A 25,739-nucleotide genomic window follows, 5' to 3' on the forward strand; every position below is an offset into this window, starting at 1 on the left:
ATTAGCTACATGTTGATGTCAAAATGAATTAATTATTATGAGTAAAGGTTGAGTTATGGTGGTTTTTATTTCCCTTAACCCTTAATAATACCATATTTGACATGGTTATACATGAAAAATCAACATTTTCTCACATTTTATGTCTATCTACCTGACAAATAATGTTTGTTTTGCTTTAAAATAATACTAAAACATTTGAACAATCAATTAGCTACATATTAATTCCAAAATGAATTCATTATCATGAGTTGAAGTTGAGTTATGATGGTTTATATTTCCCCTACCCCTTAATATTGTTACACACGCTGCTACATGTGGAAAAATTAACTATTTTTTTACATTTTCAGTCTATTTTCCTGACAAGCAGTGGTTGATCTCACCCCGCACATGTTATAAATATTCAAAATATTACATGAATGGTAACTTACCAAACAAATTTTGTTAATGGAACTTATATAGTTCAGCTGAGTGACATATTAAGACACGTAAAACACCCCAACCCCAAACCCTATACACCCCCACACCCACATACACACCCCACCTACCCCAAACCTACACAACACAAACCAACATGCACGCAAACATGCACTTATATAAATATTTGAACCAGAACATCAATGTTTGCCTAGATATGCTTGATATTAAAAAACAAAATTAAAAAATGGAGCTTAATTAATTTTGAAAATAGAAATTAGCACAATAGTAAAATTTGAAGCCAGTGCCATAAAAACACCCACCCTACGCATTGTTGTGAAAAATCAGATTTTCCACTAGTGTATGGACTGGCCACTTCCAATCATGATCTAATGAAACCTAGGTTTGCTTTCAAATAATACTAGAAAGTTAGAACAATCAATTAGCTACATAGACATACCAAAATAAATTCATTATTATAAGTAAAGGTTGAGGATTTGAGATTTATATCTCCCCTACCCCTCAATTTTGCCCTATTTTTTGTGATTTTATGTGATTATACGTCCATATATAAAATGACCTGTAAAAAAAGTGTTACCACAATTTGAGACTACTACTTACCTAGCAATGATCTAGAGGGTCCATACTAACTACATATGGTGTCAAACCTTGTATGTAGTGGGGGTGAACCAACTCCTTATTTAGGGCCCTGTGTGATCTTGCTCCTGGACTAGTCGGGCGTGCCACCGCATTCCGCTGTGCGCTCCCACAAAATAGGACCACCTCGGACCCCGATCGGATGGTACGAAAAATTTTGCCAATAAACCGTTTTGAAAGGATTGCTCCTTGTCAATATATCTGAGAATACTGCACACGTATTTTATTATGGGTTTAAGTTATCAAAGCCGCATCATACCGATCAACCAGGCTTCCAAAAGAGAATGACCGAGAATAGGTATAGAAAAACTATACGGTGACCGAGAATAGGTGTTTAGTGACCGATAATAGGCGTTGTCGTCAACTTTGACCTTTTGACCTTGTACTTCCAATACAAGTTCAATGGAAGATGTCATGCAGGGTATGTTAAACGGGTGTTGTGTGGAATGCACGTTCCCATATAGCTAACTTTTATAATAATTTACGCAATAAATAGAGCGGGTTGTTTCTTAAGTGACCGAAAATAGGCGTATTTACCCTACTGTTATCAAAAGTGTGAAAAATATCAAATTTTAATAATTTGTCATAAAATTTGTATTATATCGTGAATTTCAAAAAATGAAAATTATTTGATATCATATCAGAAAGACATTTTTCGTATTCAGAATGCAATTCGATATGTCTTATGTGCTCTCATGTCCCACAAAAAATACTGTCGAAACACTCAAAAGGCTCATTCCAGATCCCTTAACTATAATACAATAATTAACTGTTATTATTTCAGATTCAAGAAGGTAGAAGTTTGATACGATGGCATACAGGTATCTCAGTAGTCATCCCAATCTAGGCAAGCTGTTATGCAGTCGTTTAGGACCACAGTCAATACATCAGGTATGTATGGTCATAAAGGTGTGTGTGTCGGAAGGGATACTGGTATACATTTGTAGATAATAGATGTGTGTCTTGGGGTTTATAACATAAACAGAACAACATATGTTTTGTATGCCTTGAACTTGAAGTAAGGATTTATTGCAAATTTTCAAAGCACATCTGTAAGTGACTCATAATTTAGATGAAATCAGTGCATTTTTGTTTGTTTGCTATAATTATGGTTGAATGGTACAACTTTTTTTCTCATTAATCATTCAGTTATTCCCACAAGATGCAAACACTGCAGCTGCCATACTGCACCACTGGCAAACCGGACTAGGCAGAGGACCTGGCTGCCTCAGAATTCGCAGACTATTAAGTAGCAAACCACCAAAAGGGTTCGAAAAATTCTTTGAGAAAAAAGGTAGTAAATCGCGGTCATCAACGTCTGGTCCTGCTACTCCTAAAGGCCCACCAAAAGCTGCTGAAGGGAAAAAAGAGGCAGAATCCTCACCTAAAGAAGCAGCAGCAGGAAAAGGTGAGTTTATTAAATAATTTGTGTTAATTGGGGGGAAAAACAACCTGAAACTGTAATTTAAATATATATTACAACTTCTCACCTCCAGATTGGTATCACTGCATGTGTTAGGTTGTTTTGTTGTGAATTGTACGCGCCAAAGTAAATTATGCAGAGCCGCTGGTCTGGCGTTCTTAAACTGTGGTGAGCAACGGTGAAACATGTCCAATCAGGACCGCGACACTCCGGAGGACAGCAGAGGACAGAAAAATGTGACTCTCCTGCTAGTCTCCTACACAACCAGTTAATTATGTTTTTGTTCATACCGCATACAGTCTGGCCCGCACCCGAGACTAGCAGGAGAGTCACATTTTCTGTCCTCACATCGGTATAGGCCGTCTGCACGTTAATTGTACGGAGTGTCGCTTCTCTACCTTTATTTTCTCTGGTCCAATTCACATGATTATTTCATGAGAAATGTCTTTTTACTTTCATTGCCACTCAAGATTAAGATTGATGACTTCTGATATTGATATCAGTAATAAAATGTTTCTTTGCTTCTTTCTTTTTCTTCCTTTTCTTTGTTAACTGTTATCAATGCCAGTATGCTTTTTAAGGGCCTTCTTGGCTGAGACTGTATATATTAGTCTCATTTTATTGGTGGACTTTTGCATCTCGTATGTATGATCATCTCATTGTTTTTTCCACCAGACTACAAGCTGTTAGCGAGTGTCCTTATACTGGGGATAATTCATGTGGGCCCTTGTCATGCTTTAAACTGAATTAACTATAATATATTTACCATATGTTACAGGAAATGGAAGTCAAGGAAGCAAACCTAAACAAGATGATGTATTGAATAACCTCCTTAAGGGTCTAGCATCACAGACCAACAAAGGCAAAGAAGGAGGAGGAGGAGGGGGAGGATTTTTTGGGGGTGGTGATGATGATCAGAGACGGATGATGTGGACAGCAGCAATTACTGTTGGGGGCTTGGTAGCATTGTATTGGTATTACTCGGGTGGAAGTGCTCCTGAGATAACATGGAAAGAATTTGTGAATGATTATCTGAATTCATCGCAGGTAAGGAAGTGAATTGATCATGAATAATTTGAAAATGCGTAATCAGAGTCTGTGTTTGGTTTTGGCAATTTTTTATGTGTACCTAATTCACTAAAATCATATCATACAGGAATAAGCGCTGCTCCATATGTATGCAAATTACCAGGTTGCCATTTTTTTATGGGTGTGATACTTGAAATGTGGCACATATGTACAAAAATCGGCCCAATATAATTTGTCGCATATCAATTTTAGAGGACATTTTGTGATGCAACTAAAATTGTATTTTATCCAAAAGTATCAAAAACTTCATGATTTGTTGTTTTGTGGCAAAACCACTAAAAATGGGCTAATATTAACATGTTCCTGCTTGAGTTCAAAAGTTACGATTTCGCTTGGCCATTTTGAAATTTTCAAGATGCGGGATGATAGCTCAAAGTCTCCCAAATTGGGCTACCAAACTGTAGGTGTGGCAACCCTGGCACTGGTGTCAACCAGGAGGGTGAAAGTGCATAGGAACAATGCCGGAAACTATGTCACGCTATTGTTCGACTTAGACTACATATTTTTTAACGCATGCATGTTCGTCAATACAGCTTTTAGTCTCCTCCACCTTCGCAACGTGGAGTGTCTGGAATCACACTGACGGCGGAGGAGAATACTAGCTGGTCAGACAGTTTAATTTTTACAAGCATATAATACCTGAACAATCACCGTCATTTGATCCATTTACTACAGAATATATTGTATATTCACAATATAATTTTAATATTGTAAACCTGTTAACTTGTATATTTGTGTACTAAAGTATAAGGACACGTGAATAAATATTGTCTAGACCTAGGATACATATTTCAACAGAGGGCAGCAGTCTAGGATGCCTATCCCTTTGTCTATTATTCCTGTGTCAACACATGTTATAGCACCAATTCATGCACTCATAGATAGCGAGAAACAATCAAAGCAAACGTTAGAAAAATGCGAACCATGTATTAAATGTATATATAATGCATACCAGGGTATCATTTTTAGTGACAATTTTGTTATAAAAGTAGCAAAAATCATGGTTTTTTTTCTCATGTACATGTAAGAAATATGTTAATAGATGTGTATCACTTGTTTCTCGAAAAATTGTACAAAATAATGCACTTGTACTGAGATGTTGATGCACTTCTCCAGCAGGGCTCATGCATTAGACTTCGCAGTACGCATGCATTACTTTGTACAATTTCACTCCGGGCAAGTGTTACGCATTTATAAGTGTTATTGATTTTATCTCGCTTGTAAGCAAATTTTATAAGCAAATTGTTTAACACAAGAAATGTATAGTACATGAGTTGCCAGTTTTTCCTGGATTTCATGCTTTATATGGTTTTATGCTGTCTTTTTTCAGGTAGAGAAATTAGATGTGGTAAACAAGAAATATGTGAGAGTATGGCTGAAACCTGGGCATGCCAAGGGGGTAAGTTGTGACAATACCATTTTTCACACTGATGCTTCAGTGACGTCAGTGCGCATTTCATTGGGTGCAGCTTCATATCGCTAGCGTTCGCATAAAGCTCAGGCATGCACACAGTTAAAGTCATCGCATAAATGAACGCGCATAACAGCTGCCTCAATGTGTTGACGTCACTGCCACATCAGGGTGAAAAATGGTATATATATAAAGATTAACCTGGTCAATATTATGTTATTCCACATTCAAGGGTGAAATGAGTTTTTTCTCTCAGGACCCTGGACTTTGGGCTTACCAGGACTCGCTTTAAAAGAAATGTTTTTAGGGATATTACAAATATTGAAATTAGAAACACTATCACTAAAATTCAAGGTGGCGATCGCACTGGAGATTTGGCAATTTAAACACCAGTAAACTAGGCAAAATACTGACAAATTATGACCCTTGAAGGCAAATAACAAGAAAAGTTAGGGAAATATTAGTTGAAAGGTGAGAGTTGGCGCTGCATTTTTTTCACAACCGTTTAGCAACAGAAAGTGCATCAAATTTTGTAAATGATATTGACAACAAAAAAAACAGAATGAAAAAAAACCATTTAAGTATATGATTGTTACCACTCCTGGAATTTGTGCGGTAATCTATGGGCCACTGTCATATTTTGGCTTCTAGAATCCAAACTACTGGAACAATTTAACTAAAAAATTTGAATAAGAATGTTTGGGTGATGGGCCTCAATGTGATAAAAACACAACCATCATCATTTGTTATTTCTGATGTCATTGTTGTTGCAGAGATATGTATGGTTTAACATTGGTAGTGTAGATACATTTGAGCGCAATCTAGAGAATGCACAGCTTGATATCGGAATAGAACCAAGTAACTTCCTCTCAGTCACATACACTACTCAAAATGATGGGTAAGTACTAGTCCTTACCAGGGTTACCTCGTATTTAACCAGGGTTACCTCATATTTAACCATGGTTAATGCACAGGTTGACATCAGAACCAAGTAATTTCCTCTAGGTCACACACAATATTCAAAACATTTGATGGGTAAATAATAGTCCTAATAAGTTACTTCATATTTAACCAATCATAAGCCTGATTGGATAACTGATGATTTTATAAAATTAAGTAAGGATAGAGATTATTATTTTAAGAAAGCTCACAAAACTAATGACCCTAGTGACTGGGAAATGGCAAAAGCACTTCGTAATAAATGTAATATTCGTAACAGATATCTTAAAAAGAAACACTGTACTGATGCCATTAATGATAATATAAACGATCCCAAAAAGTTATGACAAGCAATTAAGAAAGTTGTTCCAAGTAAAGTCAAAGTAAATGTCGCTAATATACAAAAGAATGGGACAAGTTTAAATGCTACAGATACTGCTAATGAATTTAACACTTATTTCACATCAGTTGGCACTACTCTTGCAAGTAATTTTGATGACATTAATGAAGACATAGGTGAATCATGCTCGTCTTCTGAGGTTAATTTCAATTTCAGTACAATTACCTCCGACTTTGTTCATGAACAAATTTGTCAGTTTTCAAATGATAAAGCAACAGGTCTTGATGGTTTTCATATCAAACTTCTCAAGTTATCCTCTCCTATTATTTGTGCATCTATTGCTTACATTTGTAACCTCTCACTTTATTCATCAACATTTCCAACTGATTGGAAGAGAGCCAAGGTAACACCGATATACAAAGATGGCGATAAAGGTGATGTTGGCAACTATCGCTCTATATCAGTTCTACCTATCATTTCAAAAATTATTGAACGTGCAATTCATAATCAACTTTATGACTATCTCAGTGTCAAAGGCATTCTTTCACCAAGTCAATCTGGTTTTCGTCCTAATCATTCTTGTGCCACTACTTTACTTGATGTTCAAGATTATATTTTGAAAAATATGAATAATCGTCGTGCTGTAGGTGCTATTTTTCTTGACTTGAAGAAAGCATTTGACACTGTAAATCATAATCTACTTTTAAATAGACTTTGTATGTATGGTGTTAACGGATATGAACTTGAATGGTTCAAATCTTATTTGAGTAATAGAAATCAGTGTGTAAATATTAACTCGGTTCTTTCTGACTTTAAACGTGTAAACATAGGTATACCTCAAGGATCTATCTTAGGACCACTTCTCTTCATAATTTTTGTAAATACTTTACCACAAAGTGTATCATGTAAATCTGCTGATGATACTACCCTTCTTTGTTCTTCAGAAACTGCATCCCAACTTCAAACTGATCTTGAAAATAATTTGAATAATATTGCTGATTGGTTTAAAAAAAACCACTTAACTTTGAATATCAAAAAGACTAAATTTGTGATGCGATCAAGCAAAATAAGTCTGATGTCGATCAAAATTCAGTTTTCAATCTCATTAAATGAGCCATTCTCAGATCTTTATTTTGCTCAAAACCTCATCATAATTAGACTTACGGTTCCAGAGATATGGCCATTTTATTGCTGCTCAAAACAATAAAATACAAAGAAGTTGAGTACCATTATTGGTTATATCTCAAAATCAATTTTCCCCACATCCGACTCATTTTGCTTGATCACATCGCATTTATGATATTTGGTACATGGCATGTTCTATCTAAATTTGATGATATTAAGTTAAGTTATTGTGATCAAACCATTGAAAAAGTTGACCAGTTTAAATACCTTGGTGTTATATTTGATTCAAACTTAACATGGTCTAACCATATCAACTATGTTTCTAAAAATATTTCTAAAAGATGTGGTGTCATAAATCGTATTAAGTATTATCTTCCACAGTCAACTCTGACCATGCTGGCAAATGCTCTCGCACTACCCCATTTTGATTATTGCAGCCCTGTATGGTCAAATTGTTCTGGAGAACTTGCAAACTCTCTCCAAATCCTCCAGAACAGACTTGCAAGAATTATTTTGTCAGCTGATATTAGAACACCAACAGATGAAATGATGGATAAGTTAAATTGGATTAAGCTTGACAAAAGGTGGTACAATCATTTGTTAGTTATTGTTTTAAAATGTATTAAAGATCAAGCACCTTCCTACTTATCATCTAACCTTACATTTACACATTCTGTACATAATGTTGCAACCAGAGGCCAAATTTCTAATATGCTTTATCTACCAAAATGGAACTCAAACTCTGGTAAACATACTTTTAATGTTAGAGCTGTTAAAATATGGAATGATCTTCCATCTAACATTCGTAGTATCTATAATACAATGAGTCTCTCCATGCTTAAGAATGCTACATTGTGCACCTCAACCAAGATAATTTAATTTATCAGCATAAGTTCATAATGTACTCATAATTATTTCATATTCAACTATGTATATTTTTCCTCATGTACTACTATAAATATTATTGTATTTTAATTTGTAAATGTACGGCTCTTGCAGGGCCCCCAGGAAGATCAGTGTTTTCATTGATGGGATTACCCTGCTTAAAGAAAGTATAAATAATGACAATCTAGAGAATGCACAGCTTGATATATCAGAATAGAAACAGTAAAAAGCTGCGTCGGCAGTGTGATGATAAATACAAAAGTAAAAAGTAGGAAACTACCGTGAAGTATATAAAATTCGGCGAGCTTTCGGCCATAGGCCTTTTTCATAGCCATGATATAATACTTGGGAATAGATATCAGAATATATCAGAATAGAACCAAGTAACTTTCTCTCAGTCACATGCACTGAAAGACTATTACAGACTAACCAAGAACAGCCAAAGTCTAAACATCACCCGATAATGAGTGTCAATCATTCCATGTAGTGCGACAGATGAAACTGCTACGTAAACAGGCACACAGCGCTGGAAGGATTTTTGAACAATCGGCCCTCATGATTATGTTAAAATTCACAGGATACAGTAGTAGTAGTCTGTACACTACTCAAAATAATGGGCAGTACTAGTCCATACTAGGGTTGCCTCATACTTAACCAAGGTTACCACATCCAGTGTTTGCACTTTTCTTTTGAAGGCTACTATGATTAGTGTCAATCTGTAAAATATGCTTAAGCCATTTAGGTTTGTGATAGTAGACTAAACCATTCTTTCTGTCATCTCATATTTGCAGGTCTGGCCTGAGTGGCATTGTCCAGACGTTAATGATCATAGGTGCACTGATATTTTTAATGAGAGGCATACCAGGATCATCCGGCGGTGGAGGCGGCGGTGGAGGCATGGGCGGGTTATTCAACTTTGGTCAGAGTAAAGCCAAGCTGATTAGACCAGATGAAATGGGTGTGAAATTCAAGTAAGTCAACTTCTCATCGGATATTAAAGCAATATTGTAACATTTGCTGAGAAGGATGCTTGAATAAACTTACATACACACAATCTGAGATTTTTAATCAAACAACATGTCTCGTTGTTTTATTTAAACGATCAAAATATTAGTTGAACTCATAAGCGATTTTCATAACACTGCGCGACTTACGTACAGTGTACGTACATGTCTTATGGGATGGTCAAAACACATGAGCATGACGACCAAGATTGACAAAGCTATAATCTTACTATAATTTACCTTTTGTTGTGGGTATGGGTGTGTGTGTAAAAGGCTCCGTCAGTTTTGATCAGAGCCTCGCCAAATTTGCACTGGAGATCAAGAAAAATATGAGGAGCGTTCTAAGCTACCTTCGGTCGAAATCGGAGGTCTAAGGTCAAAGGTTTAAACTTGGTCTGATTTCTTCACTAACAGGGTTGGGACACAAAATTGCAGGTTTACTTGTTCGTATATAACTATATGTGTATCAAGGCTATTTAACTCGGTTAAACTTTGACCGATCTTGGTCAAATTCATATCGAAAAAAATACGAGAAGTGTTCTAAGCAACATTCAGATGAAATTGGAGGTCAACGGTCAAATTTTGAGGGGAATGTGGAGGTTGAAGGTCAAAGGTCAAATTTCTAAACTTTGTCCCATTGGCCTTAAACTTGCCCAAATTCATACGGGAGATCGAGAAAAATATGAGAAGTGTTATAAACTACATTTGGTTTTAATCGAAGGTCAAAGGTCAAATTTTAAACTTCGTCCGATTGGACTTAAATTTGGTGAGTGAAATCCTTAATAAAAGGGGAATGCGGAGGTCGCAGGTCAAAGGTCAAATTATAAAATTTGACCGATTGGGCTAAAACTTAGTGAGTGGAATCATTGGAGGTCAAATGTCATAATGGGGACAAATGTCAAAGCATGTCAGATTAACCCTAACACTGGACCCTGCTTTTTGGGATCGGAAGTCAAAGAAGATCCGAAAAAGTCAAGGAGAAGAAGAATTTTTGACTTGGCACGCCTGGGATTCGAACCTTCGACCCCGCATGCCAAGCACACGATCACGGACCGGTAGCTACACGGGTTATTGCTGCCCGCCAGCAATTCCGTCAGATATAACACTTGGGGTGATTGCGTAATCGCAGACCCTGGGATTCATGCATGCGCAGATTTTTTCATCGTAAGATTTTGTACGATTTTTGGGGGTTAGGGTTAATTATAGCAAATTTAAATTCAAATCAATACCAAATGTTCAATGAATGTGTGCCTTCATGAATACGGGCATATGGTGCTTAATAATAATTTATGCATACGGGTATATGGCTCTAGTATAAAATAAATTTTGTGATTGTCCCCAAATATTTGTCCATACCATACCTATGTCATGCCACAGGAGATTATTATTTATTCCTTGATTTACATTATTTTAGGGATGTTGCTGGTTGTGAAGAAGCCAAACTTGAGATCATGGAATTTGTCAATTTTCTGAAAAATCCTGGCCAATATGTAGAATTAGGAGCCAAAATTCCAAAGGTAGGTGGAAATAAAACCTTGTTATAACCATTCCCCCATACCCTGCAGGCAATGCCCTACCAGATTAAAACCAGCATTTGTAGATCTTTAAAAGGGCATTTCGTGATCCACAGCATCATCCCCCCACTTTTCTCAAAAAAAGTTGAGATTTTTATATCACTGGAAACCTCTGGCTAAATAATGTTTATGTTCAAAATATTTCTTGCAGATTAATTTGTTTCATGCATAACTCACAAACGCAAAATCAGAATCAACTGATATTTTGGGAATAAGGTTTTTTCTTGGATATCTACTGAAAAATGTCATAAAAAGAGGATGCTAGGATCATGAAATACTCCTTTAAGTAGGAGGTCTCAAACATACAGGTGCCAATTATTGTTTGGTTGTGGGGTTTTGCCAATAAATGGTACTCTATTTAGTCTCCATATATATCACAATCCAATGCGATGGGAAATTAATATTGTGTCCAATTTTGAACCAAACAAGGAGGGTATTAATAAGAGCATCTGCAACTGCAAGTTTGACTATAAATAGTCATAATTGGCAATTGAAATGAACATTTCAAGTTATAACCTGAGAAACACAATCAGTCAGATTGGTAGAAACACTTCTTGATGGGAAAATAAGAAATTATATCAATTTTGTATCTCAAATTCCTCAAAGTTGTAGCTACATGATTTTGCATTTCAGGGTGCAATATTGTCTGGACCACCTGGTACAGGCAAGACGCTGTTAGCCAAGGCCACGGCGGGAGAAGCTAATGTGCCATTTATATCTGTCAGCGGATCAGAATTCTTAGAAATGTTTGTAGGAGTTGGGCCATCAAGGGTAAGTAATGGTAGTATACCCAGTAAGTATTGATAAAGGTTACTCTTGGCAGTCGAATTGTTGACTCCAGAGTCGACATTACTGTTCTAGCTGCTATTGAATTTCACACGAGTGTGATAATAAATATGTTGAAAACAGCTCCATGAAGGATTCCCTGTGATTAATAGATAGAAAATGGATCTACTATAATTGTAAAGTGTTGTTTTAGTGTGCATTCGCATGTAACATCATTATAATGACATTTAAACCCACAATGATGTATATGTTCCTGTATTGTAGTTGTATTACGCGGGCGTTGGATGTCGACCTTTTCCCATGATACACTGCGTATTTATAATAAAATCATTAGGGTTGGTCATTTCACAGCAAAGAAATATATTTGCTTTGTATAAATATATTGATACATACCCGACGTGCTACACTATCAGCTCGGGAGAATAGGATCTGTAAGAGTTCAATCCTTGGACTTGCCTTGGGTGAGAATTCTCTTCTTCTCCCAAAATGTTCCTATGAAGTCAGGAATCCTGCAACTATGTGCAGTTATTTGCGAGGTTAGTCTTATTTCCCTGTTTGTGAAGCAATACAGCATATTGTACCATTTCTACTCACCCATACACTTCTATGGGTCGGTTCTATGTCACTTCCAGTTGATAATACGACTCGCAGAGAAGAAGTTACTGTTAGATTATACTGACAAATTTAAAATTAAATTCCATGGCCATGTGTTGGTTTTTCCAAAATTGATTTGGAGTGAACAACATTGCTATGCAGCCTCCTTCGCAGCCGGTTTTGGACGTTCATAACAAACCATGAGCCACATGCAGTTTTGGCCCCATACTATAGAAAAATTATCAAATTTGTGGACATCGTGGAACATACTCTTTGCGTGGCTGTGCGTAGTAAGCAGTTGTACGCAGATAGCCTCGCTAATATGGACGTGTAGAGTAGCGTTGTACGCGCATGTAGTTAGCATGATTAGTCGCGGAGTAACAAGCGTAGCAATGTTCCACGATGTCCACGAATTTGATAATTTTTCTATAGAAATAGCCAGGATGTCGGACCGACAGAAAACCTAGCAAGTGCAGGTATAGGTAGTGTATGTGTGGCATCTCATGGTATGGAAGTAACATTAAAAGTAATTTATTGGTCCTGGGCAGGGTTCCCGTTAAGGTTTTAAAAATGTGCGTCCGTAATGACGCAAGTTTGCTGACGAGCTTGCAAAAACTTGCGTCCAGACAGATTTTTGTGCGTCCATCTGAAATTCACGATTTATTACGATACACACGTACCCCGGGTCTACACCTCGCCAAATGTTGATTGTTAAAAAAAAATAAAAGTGCATTTTCGCCGTGATATTCCATCTCCATTCGCTATGATAATTTTTCTCATTTCTGTGTCAGTTTTGGTCCGAAACGTGGTCAAAAACAGGTGCATAAACATGAGCAAAGTCTGTCAATCTTGAGCAAATTTTCGTTCGTAATTTTACTTCCGCATTTCTTTTTTTAAATTAACGTGGTGTTGATGCTACAAAGCTAAAACACGCGCTGCCACAAATAATACGAAAAAGGGTTATCATTTGGATTTTGTCTTTAAAATTGCTTTTATTCATCGTAACAATAATACTAATAAAGGAAACCTAGATTATTTACGAGAAAATAAACATAAAATATTAAAAATTGAATAATGTGATAAATAATAAACATTAACAGCACGTAGCGGCACATGTTGAGCTTGCTTGTAAACAAATCAATCGGGACAATCAAACAGCGATCGTTCGGAAAGCATGCAAAAAGTGCACGATTTCCTGACGTTGCATTTACAAATATTGCAGAATTTACTTCAATCCTTAGCAGGTGGGTCAAAATTTTGGGGCTTTTATTATCTTAAAAATATAAAAGAATACAAATTTCTTATTTTATCATCAATTAATGATAAAATTTGAAGTTTTTTTTCTCGCCCACATGCATGTGACATGGACATAAAATACTTGATTAGCCATGTGAACTTGCGTCCAAATTTGCAAAATACGCGTCTGGACGCAATGACGCACACTAACGGGAAGCCTGGTCCTGGGTACACAGAGGAGTCATCCCTGTGCTTGAAAGTGTTCAAAAAGATAGGGGCACCATCTCCGGTTCTTATATCTGCACTCAATCCTAGCTTCCAGGAATGTATGCTGCTGAATGTATTCATTTGTTTCACTTATATTTTAGTCACCCTTTAGCAATATAACAGATGTGTCTTTGAAACCTAACCTTGTATATTTCTTTCTAATTAATGTTAGGTACGGGATATGTTTGCCACAGCACGCAAAAATGCTCCGGCAATCCTCTTCATAGATGAGATTGATGCTGTTGGACGCAAGCGTGGACGAGGTAACTTTGGTGGTCAGAGTGAGCAGGAGAACACACTGAACCAACTGCTAGTAGAAATGGATGGTAAGTATTGTTGTCATGGTTAGGAGAGCGAGAATAGTGTATCCTTCACCAGTGAACAAGAATGATGTTAGCTTGATAAATGCTGCATTTGTTGTTCACCGCTGTCAAACCCACACATTTTACAGAAAGTTGATGATCACAGACTCAGAGTGGTCCAAATCATAAACTATACCCGGCTTGCATTATTAATTTGATTGAAATCATAAGAATTAGGTGACAAGACACTTCTTCATTTCAGCACAATGAATATTGAAATATGAGTTTGAAATTGAAATACCAAAATACTGAAAAGGTATCTTTGTATTTTGTTTTTACAGGTTTCAATACAACAACTAATGTTGTAGTGTTAGCAGGTACAAACAGAGCTGACATTTTAGATCCAGCGTTGATGAGACCTGGGCGATTTGATAGGCAGATTTACATAGGGGCACCAGATATTAAAGGAAGGTAAGATGTTTAAAATATACACAAAGAGATCCATTCGAAAGGTTTGAAATCCATACAACCCCTATGGATTACATGACTTAATCCTCTACACCACACTCTATGGGAAGAAGGAAATGTGGTTTTTATTGGCTGTTTCCAGACATGGTCCTGTTTGTCTGAAATTGTATTTTAAAATTGTTTGTTTGGTATGTTTGATTTGCATATTCATGAGTGTATAAAAAAAAAAGTGGACGTTTTCTGTGCGATAATTTTTTTTTTCAGGTGCCGACTTTTTGCCTACTAAAAAGCTGAAGTTGTGCAACCCTACTAAGGTTCCTAACAGGGGTAGTGCTAGGTTTTCAAGCAAGGGGTCAAAAATAAGACATTTTTTGAAACTATGGATCCAAAACAAGAGAAATAAAGGATTCAAATGACCCTTTAGCAACTAAATGGTAATTTTGTGTGCCAAAAGCTAAAAGAAAGCGCCACTGGTGGACTCCCAAGTGTTAAGGCTAAAGTGGCATGGAATGCCTTTGTGCTAGGTACGCCACAGAAGATGCGCACCACTAAAATTGGGGGAAAAAGTTACTTGCATTATATTTTTAGTTGTTTTAAGTTCGATATCTTTGAAGACAGACTTCATTTTCATTATTTTTACCTCACATTCTCATTATTTTTTCTTAATTTTTATTCTCAAGGAAAAACATGTTTTCCGTAAATTTCTGTGGTTTTCCGGTTTTTTTTTTCTTAACTTTCACAGATTTTTTGTTTTCCGTGACACAGAGAACTTGCCACTTTAGTCTACATTTACATATGTAACTGTTTGGGCTCTATGATTCACATACCTAATATATCATTTTCATTTCATGTTTGCAGAGCTTCTATATTCAAGGTACATTTAAAACCACTGAAAACCAATCTGGATATCGATCAGATGGCAAGGAAACTGTCAGCAAGGACTCCTGGATTCACAGGTTAGTTGGCTATCATCCTCACATTGATACTCTCACTTTCCCAATTTAGCAGAAACTGAGCTGATCAGTGGTGATTCCCCCTCCAATGAAAATTTTGTGTTTGTGCCCCTACCCCTCCTTGCTTGTCGGTTTTGGGAACTAAGTTGGGCCTCTGCCCCCAACATGGATTTGCCCTATTGGCAAAATACCAGGTGCGACACTGATATGTGTATACACTACTCACAATATGTACAGATCAGACTTATTTATTGACATTTTCCAAAAACATTCAGCAATATTGAGGTAACAGGACACTTGCAGTACTGAGTAATGAAGTCCCATAACACTGAAAAACACTTTGGGCAGCACCATGAGAACAGACAAGAAAGAATTCAAATCAGGATTGTCAGTTTCTGATCCTTTAATAGTGTATATATATATACTGGTGTGTCCTCTAGTACTGGTGTGCCCTCCTGATTTGCTTCAAACAAAAGGCATATAGATCAGCATACTTTATCCTACTCAATTAATCTGTTCAAGACATGCTTAGTGCATTGTCAGAATGCCTCATGACTCGGCATAAAGGAAAAACTAGGGATCATGCTGGAGTTACGGCTGATGATGATGGTCATTTTTATGCCTCCACTGCAAGACATACTGTTTTTGCAATGTCCGGGCTTCCGTACCTCCGCGACGTTTCTAGTTAACTTTTTCCTTTGATAGATGACATGATCTTATCATCAAACTAGGCCAAACACAGTTATTATTATCATCAGCTTACCACAGTAACTTGCATAGTAATAGAAATGAAATCATTATCGCTCTTACAAACACCAATTTTCGTAATTATATTTGAATGTGCCTGTATCTCAATCTCACAATTGCTGCTTTTAGCTCTGGTGGATCAGGTTGTGGTCAGTTCTACAAAACAATGTGAACAAAGAAATGGGAGACCTCATGCACCAACCTGAGTGAGACCTCTTCTAATGCAAGTGTTTAGGACCTTCCAAGGAAGGCCTGGGTGAATATAAATAGAACCAGGTCTTGAGTCGGATGCACCAAGCACTTTTTACACAAGATTGGTGTAGCACTAGCTTCTGAGCTGTACTCTGATACCTGTATAATGATTTAAAGATTTTCCAATCGCTCCGCTCGCTGTTCGAGAGGTGTCGCGGTTCGTGAACGGGGCTAGTTCTAGATTGGTGCAACTGTGAATGTGGTGAAATTCAAACAATGGAGCATATCATCGATGTCTGTCCCATCAAGACTTCAAGAGCTTGATGAAGACACCATTAGTTGGCTGTGCAGGGACCTACCTGTCTGGCTATGATGCATTTGATGGACTTTACAAGAAGAAGTGATCAAATCCATAATGTCTGCATTTCTGTTACCGATTAATATATCTAAATGTTTAATTGATTAATGTACATTTTTTGGCAGGTGCTGACGTAGCCAATGTATGCAATGAAGCTGCTTTGATAGCTGCGAGATTCAAGTGCCCTAGCATAGAGGAAACACATTTTGAGCAGGCAATTGAAAGAGTTATTGCAGGTAAGTTAAGAGGGCTGTGTACTTAGGCTATTTAATAGTCAGATCAGTGTACATGCCAATCATTTAATGAGGCAAGTGAAAAGTGTTATTGCCGGTATTAAGCAGTGTGATACTCCCTATTCTAGAAATCTAGAGCCATTAGGGGTCAGTCATCTGATCCTTTAGTTGGAACTAAATGGCTATAAAAGTTTTAATATTAATTATTGGAAATAATGGCCAAAAATTATATAAAGACTGCCAGGACAGATTTTCCTGCCGCTGCAGCAAACAGCATGACATATTGGCCAATGACAAGCCTTGATTGTGTCTGTTTGTCTGCAATGCGTGTGCAACGGCACGGAAGTATGAAACCAGCACAATATCAGTTTTAAGCCAACATAATTTTTTATTCTATTTTATAACCAATTACTGAAAATTTTCAGATCTCTTAGCAAATGTAAGCTTAATCCTCATCATCCCTGCTGAATATTCTTACCAGATCTGTGATTGGCTCAATACTTCATATAGCCCTCCATGTAAACAATCAAAACAGTGTTTAGAGGCCGTTAACATCAATTAAATGCTGACTTTTCAGGTTTGGAAAAGAAAACACAGGTGCTACAACCAGAAGAAAAGAAGACAGTGGCTTACCATGAAGCTGGGCATGCTGTCACTGGCTGGTTTCTAGAACATGCTGACCCATTATTAAAGGTGAGAATAATTATGATAAAGGAATCTGTATATAAACAGTGAATGGAGTGCCTGTCTCTCTTTGATTCGCGATTGGGCCAGACTCCTCCATGTAATGTTGCTGTAAGGGGATTGTTGCACCTCCCCCACAGCAAGAACTCCAGGACCTTTACTCTCAGCCAGGGTACTGTAGTGTAACATACGGCTATAATAATAATTAAACACAGATACATGTATTCAGAGGACATTTTTGACAACACATCACCATTTTGAGGTATGGTCCTTTGAAAGGGGGGTGATTCGAGAAGGGGTGTGTGCGGCAGTGTACAGTACTTTGACACATTTACACCCCTACCCTTAAAACCATAGTTTACTTCTGAGGCCACATTTAAGTTCTTCAGACACCTAGTATAGCTCCTTAGAAACTTTGATTTTCAAGTTCAAGTCCTCAGTTAATCTTGTTCAACCTCTCATTGTGCATGCACAAACCTCTAAATAGTAGTAAATACACACACCCCCACACACAAATTTAATGTGCACACATTTGCACACCATTGAATAGTTGCAATAGAATATTGTGTTTTAACAGAGTTGTTATTTATAGGTTAATGAACTCGATTACTTATTGGAAGAGAATTAGACAAAATAATAACGTTGTTGCTGCGCTGATGTTGATGCGTCTAATGCACGAGCCCCGAAGGGGGAGTGCATTAGACGCATCAACATCAGCGCAAGTGCATTATTTTGTCTAATTCTCGAGCAATAAGTAATACAAGTTTATTAATCTATTTCATACACGAGAAGAAAAAAACGCGTCATTTTTACTTTTTTTATATAACAAATTATCACTGAAAATGTTGGAAAACAGAACCAAATATAAATGCATCAACCCGCCCGAAAAATGAATCAATCCTACGCGACGCGAACGCGCACGAAACACTGCGCGTAGTACGCAGAGTGCACAATATACACAATCAATGCATGTTTCGTTACTTTTCTAACAGCTTTTCTGATTGGCTGCTTAGATATAGGAGTGTATGAAAAGATTGCAATGAATGACCCTAAAGGGGCTATTCCGTTTGAAATCCACACCTTCCTGTGGAAGATTTAGCTTAAGTCTTTTGCTTACTTTGTTACAAATAACATGGACAGTTGGGTAATTTCGATTTGAAATACTCCAGTTGTGGAATATATAAGTAAAACCATACACAGGAGTATGGGTTTCAAAATGATAGCCAATTCCATTTGAATAACATACCCCCTCTGTGGAAGACTTTCCTTATATCTTCCACAGTGATATGATAGGTTTTAAATGGAATAGTCCAATCTGATCAATGTTTATGACTTTTATGCTGATCCTGTTAGAAGCAGATATTAAGTCAATTCTTTTTGCTATTGTGCATAGGTGTCAATCATCCCCAGGGGCCAAGGAGCTCTTGGTTATGCCCAATATCTACCTAGAGAACAGTACCTGTACACCAAGGAGCAATTATTAGATAGAATGTGTATGTTGCTGGGTGGCCGTGTATCAGAACAGATCTTCTTTAACAGAATAACAACAGGTGCGCAGGACGACTTGAAGAAAGTCACGCAGCTTGGGTATTCACAGGTAAGAAGGTCCCAATTCCAGAAAAAGTCAGCACTAATTTTTTTGGATTAAAAAGATATTATCTTTTTTGAGTTGATGCACTATAGGGTATTTAAACTGATGTAAAATATTAGTAGAATGCATGTATTATCCTATACAGAATTTTGAGTGATAACTGTTTAAGTGCCCCCTTTTCAATGCACTGTACAACTACATTCCATCAAATGTCTAAATAGATTTTGACTTCATAAACTGTATTTTGACACTGTGTAACACGTAGTATCAAACTTTCATTTCATAATTTATAAGCACCCCAGGGAATGACAGACTTAGAACCCCTAATAGGTTATTTATTGTTGAACACATGGAAGACACAGCCTTAATCATCCACACAGGGAGTGTGAATTTCAAATTGGGCACCTAAATGAGTGACTTCATTTAAAATCTACACCCCCTAGGTTGGACACTAAGGTCATGTCTTCCATAGGGGGCATATGGATTTTAACTTGAATAGCCCAATGAAGTTGAAAATGGTAACCCACTTTATAAATTATGCCATGGCTGTAGTTTCAACTCGAAGTTTTATCTTGTTTTTTTTAATAATTTGTTAAGTTGATTGATGTACTTTTTGCCAGTTTTAAAGCCCTTCAGAACTGAATCATATAGCTGCTGTCAACACCACAGAATTGTACAAAAAAAAATAAGTGTGATATATTTGTAAAGGTAACAGGAGACTGATTAATTGTCCAAACTTTGTGCATTTTGCAAGAAATGTCCAAAAACAGGAAGTTCAACTGAGATAACATTTCAAGCTAGGTACTATAAAAATAAATGAATATTAATGATTATAATAATTTTAAAAATTAATTTGGAATTTGGAAACAATGAGGGTTTTTTTTTTGTTTCTTTCTGATTATGATCCAAAGCAATGCATGGGACTCTGAAATTTATGTACATTTTGTACTCCGAAATTTTTCAACAGGTAGTCCAGTTTGGTATGAATGAGAAAGTAGGCAACCTGTCCTTTGATATGCCTCAACAAGGAGAGATGGTGCTTGAGAAACCGTACAGCGAAGCCACGGCTGTGCTTATTGATGACGAAGTACGAGCTCTTGTCAAGTCAGCGTACGATAGAACAACAACGCTGCTAACTAAACATAAGGAAAATGTAGAAAAAGTAAGTCATTAAATCATGATGCTAAGTGTGGACTGAAACATGCAGAAGGTTTATACCAGAGAAGATGTAAGGGAGAGGAGGTTGATCCAGCTTTCCTTAATATATATTTCCTCAAAATATGTGTGAGACTGCTCATTCAAAGTAAATCATCCTATTTATTTAGATGTAACAATAGAATACCACAATGGGGTTTGAACACAGGATGGGTGTGATACACAAGTAGCAGCTAACTGCTTTATAGGGACAGGTCAGTGCTTGTATGTCATGCACACCATGCATACCATAAATGCAGGCCCTGACAGCCAGTCAGATTTCAGACAGGTCAGTGCTTGTATGTCATCACACCATGCATACCATAAATGCAGGCCCTGACAGCCAGTCAGATTTCAGACAGGTCAGTGCTTGTATGTCATGCACACCATGCATACCATAAATGCAGGCCCTGACAGCCAGTCAGATTTCAGAGAGGTCAGTGCTTGTATGTCATGCACACCATGCATACCATAAATGCAGGCCCTGACAGCCAGTCAGATTTCAGACAGGTCAGTGCTTGTATGTCATCACACCATGCATACCATAAATGCAGGCCCTGACAGCCAGTCAGATTTCAGACAGGTCAGTGCTTGTATGTCATGCACACCATGCATACCATAAATGCAGGCCCTGACAGCCAGTCAGATTTCAGACAGGTCAGTGCCTATGTCAGTGCTTGTATGTCATGCACACCATGCATACCATAAATGCAGGCCCTGACAGCCAGTCAGATTTCAGACAGGTCAGTGCTTGTATGTCATCACACCATGCATACCATAAATGCAGGCCCTGACAGCCAGTCAGATTTCAGACAGGTCAGTGCTTGTATGTCATGCACACCATGCATACCATAAATGCAGGCCCTGACATCTCACATATCACACAATCCCCTTGTGACCTTGACATATTTTGTTATGTAACCTATGTAACAAAACGTCCTAGATGGTGCAAACTTCTTTATTTTAGATGTTTTTGCAAGAGGAACAATTTGAGAAATTTTTGGTTAAAATCAGAGACTTTTTACAATGTCGACCCCTGTTGAGGTCAAACTTTGACCTTTTTGCTAAGTACTCAGCCATATGTCACAGGTAGATCAAACTATACTTTTTCTGAATCCTTATGACCAGAGGAATACTTCGATGGGGATTAAAACAAGATTCGAGCAATTTTGAAATTGGACCCCATATAACCTGTAACCCCATGCTGGGATCATCCCGTAGAAGATCGATTTAGTTGGCCAGCCAGAAATGGAATGATAACTGGCATCTTTAAGCTTGACCATTACAAAGGTTTGGGCATGCAGCACTTTGCATGCACAATGCATTACACCAACGGTTCGTAAGCTGTGGTCGCGACCCTATTGGGGGTCACAGCCTCTTCCAAAAAGGGTTGCGGAAAATACATATCTGTGTATTAAAGTGCATGGTACCATTGTATTGAACATGTAGCCCCAATTTGACTCATTTTAGTTTTTTTGAAATTTGGGTCACAGGAAAAAAGTTTGGGAAGCCCTGCATTACACCCAGAATGCAAACAAACCACACACTTGGAAGCACAGTTTCCTGTTGCATATCAAATTTTTCCTCCAGGAGTGAAACACAGACATGGCAAAGCTGAAAATCTTTAGTATTATATACCTCATCTAAAGATTCCCGCCATCTGATTGGTTAAAAGTGCAGGCATACATGTAGTTTTGACTATGCCCGCAAAAGTAACTATGCCCCGGGCATAGTTCTGTGTGTGCTTGTTCCCAGCGTAAAATGATTTATGCACGCATTAATGTTTTTGTGCGCTATAATTATGCAGTAATCGCTGATTGTAATCTGTGCCGTTCGCATTAAAACTATTAATTTCTCATCCCAAAATCGATGCTTTTAACCAAACAGATGACAAGAATCTTAAGATTTGGTATATAAAACAAATACTGACTGCTTTTTATTCGGGGCATGGTTAAAATTATAGGCCCGCGGGGCATAGTCATGGTTTTGAGATCACCGCGGGCCTATAATTTTAACCATGCCCCTCATAGGAGTCAATATTTGTATACTATCTCACTGCATGCGATAAAGGTGACAAATTGACCTGATTTCATCTTCTCCCTTCCTCCAGGTTGCCTTAAGATTACTAGAAAAAGAGAACCTGAACAAAGATGACATGGTCAACATCCTTGGCAAGAGACCATTTGCAGAGAAATCCACCTACGAAGAATTTGTTGAAGGAACTGGCAGTTTAGAAGAGGACACATCACTTCCTGAAGGACTTAAAGGATGGAACGAGCCTAAAGAAGAAAAGAAAGATGACAATTCAAAAAGTGACTTGGACAGTAAAGATATGGAGCTTAAAACATAACGACATCTGAAACATTTCTAGTGTGGACTCCCATTGTGAGAAAGAAATGCTGCCATTTCTTGTGGAGTATGTTTGTATTTTGCCCAGATGGAAATGAAGTGATTGTGATCTTATTACTTCAAACAAGTGATAAATAATGGAATACAATCTCTGTATTTTCATAGATGGTGAATCGGGATTTGAAAGGTTTGTTTTAATTAATCTTTGTAATCAGTATTGTGAGCAGTAGTGCTAAAGCCAAAAAGAAAAATTGTTGGGGTGCCCTCCTCCACTTCTCCAAGGGTAGGGTTTTTATATATCTGGAGGGTTGTAGCTACCAACATTCTACAAAGTGACCAAGTGGGTGTCAAAGGAATGTGAAGTCTTGCCGAGAAAATGAATATTGCGTTTCTGAAAACAACTCGATATTCCACCTTTAGTTTAATTCCAATTACATTATTTATCTGTCATTTCTACAACACCATTAAGGTGTAGAAGGCACAAATTGCAATATTTCCCTGCACTACCATATCAAACATGTTTCAAACTAGTTTACAAGGGTGAAACCCTCAAATTTTATAAGATTGTTTTTTATATTCAGTTTACCAAAATTTTGAAAGGTTTAGAATCAAATTGGAGTCAGATATTCATTATAAGGAAACCAGTTTTAAATATTTGAGGCCAAGCAAACAATTGAATTTTTTTTGACAAATGGCTAGGTTCAAATGTGCTCTTTTTGATGTCAATCATGATCATGGTTGCATTATAACCATGTCATCATCATAGTATGATGGGAACATGATAAATGAAAGTGCACAAAGCTCTTGTGTGACTGCAGATTATTGTATTATTTTCACTCAAGTAACTGTTGTTGAAAGCAGAGCCAAGCATGAAATACAGAGTGTCATTCATAATCTTAACAACCCTCCCTGTGCTGTCCACCCATAATTTTGGACAGGCAGTTTTGTCTGGGATGAGCAGGTGGTAAACTTTTATTTATTACTTGTGTTGTGTAGTAGACAAGTTAGCTCAAATCTTAAAGCATCTGCCTCATGTGCATTGGTGTGTGTCAATGTGAGTTAAGGCCCTGCACATTCCCTGTTAATTCTCATGAAGTAATTGAGCTAACTTGAAATTCCCCTGAGCAAAGAATGTGTTCATTGGTGAGCACTGAGCATATGGCTTTCAAAATATTATTCTATTTTTTTCTTTTTCTCTGAATTTTTTTGGGCCAATTTCACAATTTGCTGTGCCAATTGAGGGCCTATATGGCATTTGAAGGAATACTGGTGACCATCAATACATTGTTGTATTTATGTCATATTCAGGAAAATAATGGATATAATCAGATTATGTTGATGTGAATCAAGACACATAATGCAATCTCACAATAGACAGAGGACTATTACATCAACATTTCAGGAGTTATGATTTCTTAAGCCAGTGCCGATTTCAGGCCTTGCCCATTCAAGTCTGCTTCGAAATCCACTTGCCCAACTTGATATTTTACTGGGTCTTTGCACATATTTACTCACCTTTAACCTTAAACCTTACAAAGTGGTACAATACGGTAGTCACCAGACAAGGCATAGCATCAAGTACAGGGTATTCTTTTTTGAGGGGCACCTTATACAATATGTAGGAATAAATAAATTGGCTTAATTTTAATCATATCTATCAGTATAAATTATGTTGCTCCAAGTCGAGTGTTTTTGGTTGCGCGACTTCAAATTGTGGTTGTCCTGGAATGTCGGGCAGGTGATTCTGTAAAGCCTGACTGACTTCAACACAAACACCAGATAAATCAATTCAAAATTATGATTTTGTGTGATGGAGTTTTCAATTTGTTTAACTGGTCAGTGAAGAACCGATCACCCCAACTCCGAATACGCCGATTGCAGATAATTGAATTTTGCTTACCTGGATGTGCACCATTTTGAAATGGAAATTGTAATCTTTCTAGTCACTGTGCTCTGCAGATGACTAAAACAAGGGATAAGCACCTCAGTAATTAATATTTTTGGTAAAATATGATGAATGAGCTAATTGCTGTTGTGCATTTTAAAACATAAATACTGCTTTCACATAAAAATAATTAGTCAGTTCACTATATCGGCAAATGAGTTGATTTTTACCGATTCCAATTCAGAACCGATAAGCTCAAAATCTGGTTGATTTGGAAACTACCGATTGGATCTGTTCTTCACTATAACTGGCATTAAGCATAGAAATTAGCCATGCTTCAATAAATTCACAGGCACAAAACAAAAAACACTTTTGCATAGGTGAACATTGTGATGAAATTTAAGTCGTCTCTGTCTTGGAAGATTGTATTGAGACCGTATTTTGTGGTGTGGATTAATATGAAAATTGGAAGTAAAAAATTGGTTTTGTGAATTGAAATGGACAGGTGTAAGTAAATTGCAAATAAGCAATTCTCATGAATTTTGTAATCATATGTGATGCGAACAAGCAAAATCAGTCGGAACTTGGAAATATTAAATTACAACTGATTTTGCTTGATCGCATCACATATTTGAATATATTTTCAGAAACGCAAGGTTTTTTGTCCTATTTGAGAAAAAGGTGATGGAAGATTTGGTCATACTATATGATCATATGATAAGACCTTGTAAGACTGGCTTATAACTTGATATGGGTTATGGAGATGAGGCATTGTGTTACTGGAAAAAGAATTTCATTCCAAAAGAATTGGCATGAGGGCTTGTGTTTGTGAGCCTTTGATATGTTATTCATTAACCTATTATTATATGTTGCCTGTTCCAGCAAATTCTACATTCAGAATGATGTTCAATGTTCCAATTTATTGAAAGAGATAAAAAAAAAAGCCATTTTGTAAAACCAGAGCCCATTTTGCAAAGATTTACTTTTGGTATTCGTTATACAATCCTATCAAAGCAAACATACAATTGATTGTAAGTAT

At 37.1% G+C, this 25,739-nt stretch overlaps 1 protein-coding gene across 1 annotated transcript in view; it reads left to right on the top strand.

The window, feature by feature from the left end:
- The window catches only part of LOC140136334 (mitochondrial inner membrane m-AAA protease component AFG3L2-like), a 37,494-nt gene extending 13,031 nt beyond the window's left edge, over positions 1 to 24,463 (top strand). Inside the window, exons 2-17 of the mRNA XM_072158060.1 lie at positions 1,856 to 1,962; positions 2,221 to 2,479; positions 3,273 to 3,541; positions 4,914 to 4,982; positions 5,768 to 5,892; positions 9,075 to 9,254; positions 10,702 to 10,804; positions 11,495 to 11,632; positions 13,917 to 14,070; positions 14,388 to 14,517; positions 15,373 to 15,470; positions 16,890 to 17,000; positions 17,575 to 17,690; positions 19,075 to 19,278; positions 20,240 to 20,434; positions 22,577 to 24,463. Of these exons, the coding sequence (XP_072014161.1) occupies positions 1,882 to 1,962; positions 2,221 to 2,479; positions 3,273 to 3,541; positions 4,914 to 4,982; positions 5,768 to 5,892; positions 9,075 to 9,254; positions 10,702 to 10,804; positions 11,495 to 11,632; positions 13,917 to 14,070; positions 14,388 to 14,517; positions 15,373 to 15,470; positions 16,890 to 17,000; positions 17,575 to 17,690; positions 19,075 to 19,278; positions 20,240 to 20,434; positions 22,577 to 22,816 (2,472 nt within the window). The 5' untranslated portion in view covers positions 1,856 to 1,881 and the 3' untranslated portion in view covers positions 22,817 to 24,463. The remainder of the gene's footprint in view (positions 1 to 1,855; positions 1,963 to 2,220; positions 2,480 to 3,272; positions 3,542 to 4,913; positions 4,983 to 5,767; positions 5,893 to 9,074; positions 9,255 to 10,701; positions 10,805 to 11,494; positions 11,633 to 13,916; positions 14,071 to 14,387; positions 14,518 to 15,372; positions 15,471 to 16,889; positions 17,001 to 17,574; positions 17,691 to 19,074; positions 19,279 to 20,239; positions 20,435 to 22,576) is intronic.
- Positions 24,464 to 25,739: the final 1,276 nt, after the last annotated feature.

Source organism: Amphiura filiformis, chromosome 16 (assembly GCF_039555335.1).
Source record: "Amphiura filiformis chromosome 16, Afil_fr2py, whole genome shotgun sequence".
NCBI lineage: Eukaryota > Metazoa > Echinodermata > Ophiuroidea > Amphilepidida > Amphiuridae > Amphiura > Amphiura filiformis.